Genomic DNA, 14,052 nt, shown 5'->3' on the forward strand with positions numbered 1-14,052 from the left:
AATAAGTATCCAACAAGGGCAATAAAATAGCAAATGAACAATGCTTGAAGACAAGACACAAAAGTGACTTCCAATTTTAATGTAAAAGGATAGGTTACCAAGAGAGATAGTTGAAGCACCCACCCCCTCTCTGGGTAATCCTTAGAAAGAGACTAAATTTGCACCTACTTAGAAGGGTTTATATATGACCTGGGGTTTATATATGACCTTGGGGGAAGAAATACCCTCTTTCCTCAAGGCCCTCCCACCAGCCATATCGGCTTTCTACCTTCTTAGAACAAACATACTGGTGGGCATTCCTCCCACATCTTGGTTTCACTGAGCTTCTGGTGCAATGCCAAACACATACACCCAGAGCCACAGGCCCAACCCGGCCGCCAATATTTGCACTTCCATCCAGATACTTTTGTGATGCTTCATTATGAAGAAATGCTCTCCTTTCCAAGTCCTTGAAAACTATCAGTGTCATGTAGGGAAAGGAGGGCAATCCCTGTCTACTCATTGGCTCTAACCCTGTGGCATGAAGGAGGTTTATAAAGTGCTTTCAAAAGCAGTGTGCTCAAGGGGCGCCTGGGTGGCGCAGTCGGTTAAGCGTCCGACTTCAGCCAGGTCACGATCTCGCGGTCCGTGAGTTCGAGCCCCGCGTCAGGCTCTGGGCTGATGGCTCGGAGCCTGGAGCCTGCTTCCGATTCTGTGTCTCCCTCTCTCTCTGCCCCTCCCCCGTTCATGCTCTGTCTCTCTCTGTCCCAAAAATAAATAAACTTTGAAAAAAAAAAAAAGCAGTGTGCTCAAAAAAATTAAGAAGGGGGATAGGTAGGAGCATACTGAGTGTTTTTTTTTTTGTACTAGTTTTATTAGCAGTCTTGTTATCATTATTAGAAGTCTGAAATTGGAATGTATAATCTACCCATTAGGAACATATATACTTTGAATTAGTGGAGCTAGTATAGTTTCTTTAGGTCATGTCAGGTCATAATGGTGCAGAAAATATGGTTTTCTTAATGTACAAAGATACTTAATAACAGTTGCTTTTATAATAAAAACTGAGAACCAATGTTTCCCACAATAGAAAGCGTGCAGGGAAACCAGTCTCCAGAGTCAGGCATATGGGTATATATAGGTATAGGATTTTTTTTTTTTTTTCCAACGTTTATTTATTTTTGCGACAGAGAGAGACAGAGCATGAGCGGGGGAGGGGCAGAGAGAGAGGGAGACACAGAATCGGAAACAGGCTCCAGGCTCTGAGCCATCAGCCCTGAGCCTGATGCGGGGCTCGAACTCACGGACCGCGAGATCGTGACCTGGCTGAAGTCGGACGCTTAACCGACTGCGCCACCCAGGCGCCCCATAGGATTTTTAAATATATATCCAATTGGCTCTATTCCTCTGGAGAACCCAGACTAATACGGACCCTGGCATCAGCATTTTTTAAATGTTTATTTATTTTTGAGAGAGAGTCAAAGTGCGAGTGGGGGAGGGGCAGAGAGAGAGGGAGACACAGAATCTGAAGCAGGGTCCACACTCCAAGCTGTTAGCACAGAGCCTAACGCGAGGCTCAAACTCAGAAACTGTGAGATCATGACCTGAACCGAAGTTGGATGCTTAACCTACTGAGCCACCTAGGTGCCCCAAGCATTTTTTAAAACATTTCCCAGTGGTTGAAATGTTCAACTAGAGTTGAGAGCCTCTGGTCTAGGAGGCTCTCTGAAGTCTGTGAACTCTTGGAACTCAAAAACACAATTTTCCTTGTATGTGTACCATATCTCATAAAAACTCTCAGCTGGGCCTCGGATCCCTTCCATGACATCCCTACAAAACCACTGTTTGCTTTTGTTTAAACATCTCCAGACGTGGGAAACCCCCTCCTCCCTGAGGAAGTCCATCTCATTTTAGAACAGTTCTAAAAGTCAAACCCTTTGAAGAAGCAGAGGTACAAGAAGCCTGATATTGAATAAAAGAATCACAAAATATTAGTCAGAAGTATACCTAGTGCTCTTCATGTGCAACTTCTTCATTTTATAGAGGGAAAAACTGAGGCACAGAGAAATTAGGTATCTTGCTCAAGTTAATAGTGTTAATGATAGGTTCAAGAGGGAATGCCCAGCACTGGTTCTCTGTTTAGTTTCCCCCCTTCATTGCATGTCGTAGTGTCCCTTCAAGGACAGACACGGAGGTGGTCTCTGGTGGCATACTTCAGATGAACAGGGCTGGGGTCTGGTTGAGGAAAACCACTATTCCCCCCGCCCCCCAACCTGTACCATCACTGTGGAAAGCACAGGACTGGAGGGGAGTGGCCTGCCTCCCTCTTTCATGCTGGGAGCCTCTCCATCCCCACCAGTCCCCACATGGATGAAGGTAAAAATGCCAAGAAAATCCAGCTCGTTGGTCAGACTGACGTTGTACAAGGTACCAATTTGGAGACACTGGTCTATCTTAATCCCTCAAAAGACAGATGTGGACACTGAAGGGAAGGGGCAATGAACATGCTCTGCCTCTGGTCCTTTGGAAGGCGGTATAGCTGATGATCAAATAGTGATCTGAATGTTTAAGATCCCACAGTAGATCTGTAAATATGTGTTAAAATTTAAGTGGTATTAAAGAAACACTGACTTCTTTAGGGTGGAATCAGGCTTGTTAATAACTTGGACTCTTTATGTCCAATATTTCAATATCTTCCATTTATTACCAAGTAGCTTAATATCTCACTAAGCTGCCTCCTGATTGCCTCATCTGTAAATTAAGGTTAATAATATCCATCTCAAAACCTCAAAGAACTGTCGTATGGAGTGAATTACCTGACCCGAAAGTGGCTAGTGGGGTGCCTGGCATAATGATGTGTCCAGTCATTGGTGGCTGTTATTAGTATTACTGTAATTATCAAAATGCAAATAACATAATGACCAATTATTCTCATGTATGCCTTTTCTCACCACCCAACACACTTTTGATGACAGAGGTGATGCCATAGTATATTCTGAATCCCCAACCCCCACCCATGGAGCTTGGCACAAATCTGTGCCCACGGTAGGTGTCAATAAGAACCCACGTTAAACCGAATCGAATGAACCGCTCCTACCGGATTACTCTGCTCTTTCAGGGGTATTTCAGATCCAGGTTCCGCCTCGAGGCTGACGGAGTCAATGCATTCAACAAGCGCATCCTCAGTCACTTCTCCATTGGGGGGATGCTGCGTGGCACTGGGGTGTTGGGGCTCAGGGTGCTGGGTGTTTGCAGTCTCTGCACGCTGAGTGGTTGCATTTTCATGCCCATCTTCTGTGGCGTCAGCTGGTGTTGGCTCATTTGGAATCGTAGCTGAATCACAGTGTGCTTCTGTCTCTTTGGGTAAAAACTTGCTATTGGGCATCTTGGTAATTTCTGCTTTGTCTCCAGTGGCTGAGGTGTCACCGGCATCGTCAGACATTTTAATATCTGTCAACATGATTACAAATACTTTCTGCTTTAATCGGAATTGCTAAACTTTGTTCAAAGCCCCCAATAATGAAATCTGGTAGGAGTAAACTTTCTTCTACCAATAAGAAAGTTTACATAACCTTGGAGTAGGCTGCATAATGGCCCCCACAGGTATCTATGTCCTGTTCCTTGGACCCTGTGAATGTTACCCTACACAGCAAAAGGGATTTCACATATATGGTTAAATTAAGGATCTTGCGATGGAGATTATCCTGGGTTATTTGGATGGGTCCTAAATGAAACCATAAGTGTCCTCCAAGAGAGGCAGAAGGAAATATGATTACAGAGAGGAAAAGGTGAGGAGAGAGCAGGAGCAGAGATTGGGGTGATCAAGACGAAGGAGGGGCCGTGAGCCAGGCCAAATATGGGCGGCCACCAGAAGCTGAAAAAGTCCAGGAAACCTTTCTCCCCTCAGAGATGCCAGAAGAAACCAGGCTTACCAACACCTTGACTTTAGCCCAGTGAAAACCAGTTTGGGACTTCTGATCTCCAGAACTGTAATAGAATAAATCTGTGTTGTTATAAGCCACTAAGTTTGTTGCAATTTGTTACAGCAGCAATAGGAAACTAATGCAACCGTGCAATGCTATCTCTAAACTTTCATGGATCTTGTACCTGGTATGCAGGGATATGTATGTGGGAACTATGAGTATTATCTGTGTCTGTGAAATTACTTAATATCACTGTAGTAATTACAATCACAGCAATAATGAGAATAAGCATAGAAAATACCTGGGAGCTGATCAAAAATGACTTGACATTTAGCTTTGTGATGTCATCAGAGATTCACATTGAGAAAGCAACATATACACATAAGTGTGCTTTGTTGGACACCAGCTGGTGAAGGCCTGGGTTCTGCTGGACAATAGTTGACACAGGGAAACACAGGATGAATTGGAAGGGAAAGAAGTAAGGTATTAAGTCAAATGAGGAATGTCACTATTATGAAATTACCTACAAAGCAGAAAACTCTTTACCAAGTTTGCAAGCTAGTGTATCCTGTAGAACAGAACTCTTAAATGATTTAATTTTATATTTTACATAGGCATGTGTGGCTAGTGGCTACCTTACTGGACAGTACAGATCTAAAAGGCTAGTTCAAGATGATAATTTTCATTTTTTAAAAAAATTAACAAATTTTTATTTGAGAGAGAGAGAGAGAGAGAGAGAGAGGACAGGGGAGAGGGGTAGAGGGAGAGATAGAGAGAATCTCAAGCAGGCTCCATGCTCAGCATGGGGCCTGACATGGGGCTCAATCCCACAAGCCTGGGATCATGACCTAAGCTGAAATCAAGAGTCAGACGCTCGTGGGAGGGGGGATGGGCTAAATGGGTAAGGGGCACTAAGGAATCTACTCCTGAAATCATTGTTGCACTATATGCTAACTAATTTGGATGTAAATTAAAAAAATAAAAAAATAAAATAACGGTGAAAAAAAAAAAAAAAGAGCCGCTCAACCAACTGAGCCACCCAGTTGCCCCAAGATGATAATTTTCTTAGGCTAAAATGAAAACACAGAGTTCTCACTATACCAGAAGTCAAGTCTCCGTCAAATCAGTAAGTATTTCTGTCGACCTCAGTGTTTACCAATTGGTCAACCCTCAAGTTGTCACGAAACCCACAGTATGTAAGAAACCACTTAACATACTGGCCAAATGGAGGTACGGGCTTAGGATCATGTGCACATGTAGCCCTCTTGTCCCCTCACACAGCCATTCCCCAAGGTTGTCTGGCTGTTACCTTTTCTTGTACTACATTCTCTCCCTTGGTGAATCACATTCCTTTCTCACAGTTTCACACACCACTCTTACGTCGTGAGTTTCAAATATTTACCTCATTCCATCGAGATGGAAAGTAATTTAGTGGCTTCCAGGGACAGAAGGGAAGGGGAATGAGGAGGGAATGACTGCTAATGGGTATGGATTTCTTTTGTCCACAAGGAAAATGTTCTAAAATTAGATCGTGGTAATGGCCGTACAACTGTGTGAATATATGAAGACCACTGAACTTTCAAAATTCCTCTGAGTGAATTTTGTGGTAGGTGAATTATATCTCAATATATTAAGAATATATATATAATACATATAACCTATAGTGTTATATGTTAATAACGCTGTTAATAAAAAAAAAAATTCTAGTGCTTGCTTCGGCAGCACATGTACTAAAATTGGAACAATACGGAAAAGATTAGGACGGCCCCTGCGCAAGGGTGACACGCAAATTCATGAAGCTTCCATATTTTTAAGAAGATGTGGCTCATATATACAATGGGACACTACTTAGCAATGAGAAAGAATGAAATCCTGCCATTTGCAGCAACATGGCTGGAACTGGAAGGTATTATGCTGAGTGAAATAAGTCAGTCAGAGAAGGACAGCTATCATATGTTTTCACTCATGTGGATCTTGAGAAACTTAACAGAAGGACATGGGGGAAAGAAAGGGGGAAAAATAGTTACACACAGAGAGGGAGGGAGGCAAACCATAAGAGACTCTTAAATACACAGAACAAACTGAGGGTTGATGGGGGGGTGGGTAGGGGAGAGGGGAAAGTGGGTAATGGACACTGAGGAAGGCACTTGTTGGGATGAGCACTGGGTGTTGTATGGAAGCCAATTTGACAACAAATTATATTCATAAAAAAAAATCCTACTTCTGGATAAGTAGTTCTAATGGCCAGCTGGACAACTGTTCCCATCCAAAAGGACACCTGTGGTCTTACTGATAATACTGTTGACTTTTGTGTTCCTTTTAATGGTGCCCAGATTTTCTCAATAACCTAGGCTTAAAACCTCAGCGCTGTCATTAACTAAACCTTCACTCTCTCAAGAATATGTAATATCGATACCTATCATTATTGAGCGCCTATTAAGTCTAGGCTCCTTACATGTATTCTCTCCTGTGAGTTAGATATTATGAGCTCTATTTTACAGACGAGGCAACTGAGGCTCAGAAGTCACACTTTCAGTGACATATTTGAGATTTGAACCATGTCAGAGCCCAACTATAGTGCCACCAGCCTCTTCTCTCCCAGTGCCCAAATCCTAGAGGCTCTTTATTCAGAACTTATGCCTTTTCTTTTATTTTTACTTCTATTCACTGCCACCACTCTAGATCAGGGTCTCATTATGGTTCATGTTGATGACTTCAACATTGGACTCAGATCTCTACTGTCGCTCTCCCTTTTGCTTCCCCATCCCTCACCCTCCTGTTCATACATCCTTAGGGGTTTCCCACTTACTATTGGGAGGAGGTGAGAAGCTTCAGCTGGCATCCAAGCACCACTGTACTCTGTTCCCACTGTGTGTATCTCCCACCATTCCCTTCCAAAACCTGGACCAAGACAATGTAAGTATCCATGCAATGCCTGACATTCACAAAAGACCCTCATGTGGCTGTTGGTTCAATACGTTGTCTTAACACATTCAAGACCCAGTTAAGATAAGTACTGCCTCCATTCTTTGTTCTTCCCAACTGGATAGAATTTTTCTTTCTCTGAACTGCCAGAGTGCTTTGCAACTACCTCACCTTGGACAGTTATACTTGCCTTTGGTTTAGAGTCACTTGAGTGTTTTCCTATCACAGTATATTGTAAATTCTATGAACACAAGGAGCTCCCGTGTTTTGTTTTCAGATTTTATGCAGCACTTAACATGGTTGTTTGAACCTAGTGGGAAGCTCAACAAACATGTGTGTTGTTTGATGAATATTTTCAGAGGTTTGAGATTAAAATGTAATTTGAATTTGTGTTTTTGTATTTTGGGGGCAAATACCCAGTAGTACGATAACTAGATTGAAGGTGTACCCCTATGTTTATAGCATTATTTACAATAGCCAAACCAAGAAAGCAGTCCAAGTGTCCATCAGTAGATTTATGGATAAAGAAGATGTGGCATATATATACTTACATAACTCAACCCCCCAAAAAGAATGACATCTTGTCACTTGCAACAACTACCTGGATAGAGCTACAGCGTATGATGCTAAGCGAAATAAGTCAGTCAGATAAAGACAAATACTGTATGATTTCACTCACATGTGGAATTTAGGAAACAAACCAAACAAGCAAAGAAAAAAAGAGAGTGAGAGAGACAAACCAAGAAACAGACTCTAGAGAACTGGTGATACCAGAAGGGAGGTGGATGGGGGATGGGTTAAAAAGGTGATAGGGATTAAGGAGGGCACTTGCCATGATGAGCACCAGTGATGTATGGAATTGTTGAATCACTACATTGTATACCTGAAACTAATATAACTCTGGATGTTAACAATATTGGAATTAAAAATTTTTTATTTATTTATATTTTTTATTACTATTAAAAAAAATTTTTTTAATGTTTATTTATTTTTGAGAGAGACAGAGACAGAGTGAGAATGGGTTAATGGCAGAGAGAGAGGGAGACACAGAATCCAAAGCAGGCTCCAGGCTCCGCACAGAGCCTGACGTGAGCCGAAGTTGGACGCTCAACCGACTGAGCCACCCACACGCCCCTAAAGTTTTTTTAAATGTAATTTGAAATGAAAGCAAACAGAAAATGCCTTTACCCCATTTACTACTCAAGAGCTATCTTACAGCTAATGGTTCCAAATGATCCATATCGTCTTTCTTTTGTTCCTTAACCTCCAGGTTAACTAAGTTAGAATGTTTTCTTTTATTTTTCTAAAGTTTATTTATTTATTTTTAGAAACAGTGCAAGCAAGTGAGAGGCAAAGAGAGAGACAGAATCCCAAGCAGGCTCTGCACCACCAACATGGAGCTTCACCACCGGGCTGGAACCCACGAACCATGAGATCATGATCTGAGCCAAAATCAAGAATCAGACACTTAACCAACTGAGCCACCCAGATGCCCCTAGAAGGTATCCTTTTAAATAAAAATCCTTGGATTCAGTAATAACACTCCTATAAACAAGTATATAGGTGGGAATAGCAAAAAAAAAAAAAAAAAAAAAAAAAAAAAAGCATACTTCCCTTTAGCTGGTATATAAAGTTTAGGATATTTAAGGTTGGAGATAGTGTGTCAATGACTAGGCCAATGCCTAGTTGAAATAGTAAAGAATGAAACAAGGCCACTGCCCAGAAAAGGCAGTTGCTGTGGCTCGTGGGTGGAAGGCAGAACTGAGTGATGGTACTTGAAAAGCTGCTGTCCTTTTGTAAACAAATAAAATCTTCCTGAAAATCTCAGAGGCAGGACTGGGTTAGGGCTGGGGGTTGGCAAACTATAGCCTGCTGGCCAGATTGTGCCCTCCGCCTGTTCTGGTAAATCAAATTTTATGGGGACACAGATATGTTCATTTGTTTACGTACTGTCTGTGGCTTCTCTAGCACTACAACAGCTGAGTTGAGTAGCTGAGACCATATGGCCCATAAAGTCGCAAAGCCTAAAATATTTACTATCTGGCCTTTTACAAAAATGTTTGCTGACCCAGGGTCTAGAACATTGCTTGGTTTCCATGATCTAGAAATTTTTGTTTTAATTTGTCCTATCCTTGCCTGGGTCCTAGGGGCATTAGGAGAATGGCCCTGTGAATAAATGATGCTTCAACATCACTTTTGTTCCCATTTTTTATTCATCAATAGCTGGCCATAGACACTGTCTGATATTTTCATTTCTTTGTAAGGTAATTTGAAAATCCTTATTATTAATCTGGATTATTAAGGCACTCCAAACTATTTCACTTTTTTTATTTTTTTTTCAATGTTTATTTATTTTTGGGACAGAGAGAGACAGAGCATGAACGGGGGAGGGGCAGAGAGAGAGGGAGACACAGAATCGAAAACAGGCTCCAGGCTCTGAGCCATCAGCCCAGAGCCTGACGCGGGGCTCGAACTCACAGACCGCGAGATCGTGACCTGGCTGAAGTCGGATGCTCAACCGACTGCGCCACCCAGGCGCCCCACTATTTCACTTTTCTATAAACAGGGACGTAAGGATAAACCTGGCTATAATAAACGTTCATGGGCAAATAAAAAAGCGTTGTTTTGTTGTTGTTGTTGTGATTCTGCTTTGCCCTAAATGTGTTGCAGTGCTGTTCGTAACGTACTCTAAAATACTTCTGCATATATCGTGTGACATGTATGCAGGTTTGCTGCAATTTACAGCCTAGGGGTGGGTGGTTAACACCCAAGTGCCCTATTCAGGAATGTCCTCTCCAGAAGACTTTAGTTAGCATTCAAAATCTGTAATTGGGTGTCCACTTCTAGAGACGGTTTAACCATCATCCCCTTTAATCAGAACCCCAGGATGTGCTAATTAGCACAAGGGATATTAGAAGCCATTTTTCACCCGTGAAACAGAAGATGCCTGAGATATGTGGATTGGCAAATAATAACATACAGGTGCAATCCACCCTTCTATTACCAGGGCATAAGAGTCTATTGGGTTCAGCAGTTTAGTGGTCTTTGAGAGAGAGATCTTCTAGTTATGCTTTTCGGGAGAACCCCAAAACCTGACTAGGTTAGCCGAGTCCTGCCTGTAGGGCAGTCCATGCCAGAGGCCTTAAAGGTCAGAGAGCTTGGACTTCAACAAGCTTTTCAGAACAAGCTGATGGCCAAATTGCCTTAGGTCAATTGTAGAAAAACTGCAGAGACAGAAACCTCTCTTCCCTGGAGCTGCTCTGCATTCCACCAGCTACAGGAAGCCATTCCTTCAGAAATGCCCCAAATTAGCTATAAGGTATTGAACCCATACTGGTTAAAATATTTATGGACAACTTACAAGTTTCAAAAAGACTGTATTTTTACATCCGTTTAGAGAGTCAAAATGGTCACCATAATATTTACCCTACTTTAACTTCTTTTTTTAATGTTTATTTATTTTGAGACAGAGAGAGAGAGTGAGCGAGCATGTGTAAGCAGGGGAGGGGCAGAGAGGAAGAAAGAGAATCCCAAGCAGGCTCCCCACTCTGAGCGCAGAGCCAATGCAGGGCTCAAACTTATGAACCGAGAGATCATGATCCAAGCTGAAATCAAGAGTCAGATGCTTAACTGACTGAGCCACCCAGGCGCCCTTTAACTTCTAATTGTATGTATCTTTAATCTATATTGACTTCTGCCTGTTACAGGTCTGTATTTTCTCTAAACCAAAACCAAAACTTGTTTTCATTTGTTTGTTCTGATAGACCTTTGTCTACTCTGGGTGTTATGATAGGAGAGATGAAATCAGTTTTAACACTGTGCCCTCTTATCTGAGGCCATTAGAAACTGTTGTGTTTTAAATAGAAAGCTGTGTCTGCACAGTGACTGTCAGAGTGCACCAGGACCACAGCTGTGATACACACTGTGTTTCCTAGGACAGTCCCCATGTCGGCCTGGGGGGCCCCAGAAGCAATCAGACTTATAAATCTCTCCTGATTTATGGTTTGGAACATTGATCACTGCAGCCATGTCTTGTGGCTTTGATGCTTGCGAAACTGAACCCAGAGAAACAAGGAGGCTTCTTTAGAACACTTCAAGGAGAGGAAGAGTGGCATATAAAGGAGGCTTTGTGGGCTGGGAATAAGTTAGTTTTTCATGAGTAAATTCATTCATCACCTAAAACGCTCCCAGAACTATGCTAGGTATTGGAGCAGCAACATCATAGGCTCCAAAAATAAGTTTAAAGCGGAAGCCATGACTACTACCCTTCAGAAAATGAATAATCTGTTTTCATTTTATTCCTGGTCAATGAAGGTCCAGGAAACAACTTCAGCTAACATGAAATGGGTAAGAGATGACAAAAAAACGGCACATCCAATAAGGGAACGATGTGCCCGAATTAGACTGACCTTGTGCAAGGGAGAACCTTGAAAATGGTTTTGCTATGGTTACTCAGGCATGATAGGATCAGAGTATGTGCAAATGCCCAGTATCAGGAAGGAATTCTAGATAATCAGGATGAATGTGTGGCTGGGCTAGGAGGCAGCATGGAGGAATAGTGGGGGGAGAGAGAGACAGTATTCTGAGGTGGAAAGATGGCCCCACCCTCTCTTTGTGGGTACACAACGCACTCTCGGTGGGCTTCCTCACTTCCTGCTCTTAGACAAACTGTACAAAATGACCTGGATACTTGGTTCCCAAACACCAAAAACTGCAGGACTGGGACCAGTTCCTGATGATAGAGAAAAATGAGGACAAGATAGCAAGTTTTTTTGTCAATCTAAATTTATTAAATTAAAGGACTGCCTTCATCTTGCAAGTTTAGCCTGCATGCTTTCCTTGGTATTAAAATGTCTTTCATTTTATGAAATAGTAGTGCAGGGGATAGATTTTTTTAAATGGTCTCATTTGGCAAGATACGAGTTTGGTAACAGGATAGACTGTAAAATCACTGCCCCCAATTTTATAAAGGGGCTGGGGTGCCTGGGTGGCTCAGTCAGTTAAGCATCTGACTTCGGCTCAGGTCATGATCTCACAGTTCATGATTTCGAGCCCCGCATCGGGCTCTGTGCTGACAGTTCAGAGCCTGGAGCTTGCTTTGGATTCTGTGTCTCCCTCTCTCTCTGCCCTTCCCCTGCTCACACTCTGCCTTTCTCTCTCAAAAAATTTAAAAAAAAAAGTTAAAAAAAAATTTTTAAAGGGGCTGGTCAGTGAAGGAGCAGGAACAAAAAAAACCTCTGGATGAGAGGTTAATTAGCTTATAAGAGTTCTCCACCTATGAAGCTTAACAAGTGGTGGGCCCGAGCCCCAGCCTCTTTGTCCTCTGGTCTCGCCTCCACCTGTCTCCTACGTATTTTTCTGAAACACAGATGGGACCTATTTGCTCTCGTTTAAAAACCATTAGGTTTAAACACCTTTGCATGACATCTGTGAGCCTTCATAATTCAGCTCCCATCTCTCCACCTGTTGTAACTCTTAATGCACCCTTCACTCGCCTCACCAGACTTCCCATCATTACCAACAAGCCTGTAAACATTCCCACATCCATGCCTTTGCCTATCTGGTTCCTCTGCCTCGGCTGCCCTACCTTCAACTGCTTTGCAAACTCCTATTTGTCTCTCCATGTCTAGTGTATTTCTTACCCTGAAATTTTCCTTAATTTGCCCCACTCTTTCCAAAAAACTAATTGCTCCCTCTTCCATGCTGTATGTGTGTGTGTGTGTGTGTGAGAGACAGTGATACTTTGCACTAACTTCTATGGCATTTATAAGGAGTATTTGTTTCTGTGTCATTTCCTCCTTCAGGACTGTGACCAGCAAGCACTTAGCTTGGTTTCTAACCCTCAGATGTTTACGGAATTGAAATATATTGTTTGATATTGATTAAGGAAGAATATTTGATATATGCTGGACTTCTAAATAAAGGGCTACCTATATGAACTGAATCTGATTTTCTAGAAGGCCCCCATTCACCCTCAAATTCCTTCTGCACTGGCTCTCTTGTGCTTCAAATACCACCCTGGAAGTTTCATTCCTTCGCTCAAAGCTTACAATGTAAGTAAGCAGTTAGCAGATTCTTTCCTGAGCTCAGGTTCTGAGGGAGGAAAGGACAGAGAGAACTGGGAATGAATATGGGTGAGGTCAGAAAGGGGCACTAGGAGGAAAAGAGGACAGAAAGAGGCCTCTGAACAGACAGGCTGTCTCCTTAGTTATCTCAAATTGGAGTTCAAGAGAGACTGATTTTAGAAGCCACCTGCTTGTAACTCTAATTCTCAGGATGGGAATTGATGGGATGAATGGGGCACAGATACTGCTTTTAGCCCAGACAGAGATGCCTTCCTACTCTAGGAAAGGACGGTGAAGTTCAGGTGCCAGATCTGAGATGGCTGGAAATACTCACCAGATTCCATGGTGGAAGATCAGTGAGTGAGCGCGTGGGGGGCTGGGGAGGGGCGGGGGACAGGGGGTAGGCTCCGCCTGGGGGATGTGAATCCAGGTAGCACTAGCTTAGGGTGTTGGCTGGGGTGGAAGAGCGTGTGAAGCTGAAGGAAGAGAGAGCCGAAGTTGGCTAGGAGGTCAAGGCCAGAGCTCGGTTTTCCGGGGCCAAGGACAGGCGAACCCCGGGATGGAGGACTTTGCCTTATGGGGAGCTGCTCCCTCTGTGCCCCTGGCGGCAGGGATCCTGCAGCCTCCTCTGACTCGGACCTGGGGCACTGGAGAAACTTTTTCAGACTTGCTTGGTGCCGCGACCGGATACTTTGAGAACACAAGGCAGTCTCCGCGGAGGTTCAGGCCAGCCGAGGGGGCAGAACCCGAGTGCGGGCGTGTGGGTGTGTGCATGAGCGTGGACCCGGAGCGACACACACTCACACACACACACTCACACGCCCGCACCCACACAGGGCCCTCGGCCGCGCCTCCCCAGACCTTCACCTCCCAAGTCCCGTCCTCCCGGGTCCCGCGCGCGGTGCCAAGTCCCTGTCGATGGCTTCCCACTAAAGCGGAGGGCAGAATTTGGGGACCAGGACAAGGAGAGACGGCAGGGTCTCCCCATCACCCAGATGCGGCTGTCCTCGCACTCCCCCGCCCTCCCGGGGAAGGGGAAGGGGAGAGGGTGCCCGGGGCTCTTACCGCTCCGGCGGCCGAGTGCGCGCGGGAGCGCCGGGCGGGTCCCGCCCCGCCACGTCGGCAGGGCCGGCGGGGACGCGGCCGGAGGGCGGGCCGGG

General features: G+C 43.9%; 1 protein-coding gene and 1 non-coding gene across 5 annotated transcripts in view; one reads left to right on the top strand and one right to left on the bottom strand.

Moving 5' to 3' along the window:
* Nucleotides 1–14,038, bottom strand: part of FAM114A1 (family with sequence similarity 114 member A1) — a 68,801-nt gene extending 54,763 nt beyond the window's left edge. For 2 of the 4 annotated variants that reach the window (XM_040485707.1, XM_040485679.1), the window contains exons 1-2: nucleotides 13,958–14,038; nucleotides 3,077–3,429 (exon numbers count right to left, since the gene is read on the bottom strand). In XM_040485707.1, coding sequence (XP_040341641.1) covers nucleotides 3,077–3,421 — 345 coding nt within the window. In that variant the 5' untranslated portion in view covers nucleotides 3,422–3,429; nucleotides 13,958–14,038. Of the gene's footprint in view, nucleotides 1–3,076; nucleotides 3,430–3,911; nucleotides 3,934–6,711; nucleotides 6,735–13,957 lie in introns of those variants that run through there. The other 2 variants (XM_040485697.1, XM_040485688.1) reach the window with 2 other exon arrangements.
* LOC121040131 (U6 spliceosomal RNA) lies at nucleotides 5,609–5,715 on the top strand. The gene has a single exon (XR_005795129.1). It is a non-coding gene; the product is annotated as a U6 spliceosomal RNA (small nuclear RNA).
* Nucleotides 14,039–14,052: the final 14 nt, after the last annotated feature.

This window comes from Herpailurus yagouaroundi, unplaced genomic scaffold (genome assembly GCF_014898765.1).
Source record: "Herpailurus yagouaroundi ecotype Mexico unplaced genomic scaffold, PumYag 28, whole genome shotgun sequence".
Classification (NCBI taxonomy): domain Eukaryota; kingdom Metazoa; phylum Chordata; class Mammalia; order Carnivora; family Felidae; genus Herpailurus; species Herpailurus yagouaroundi.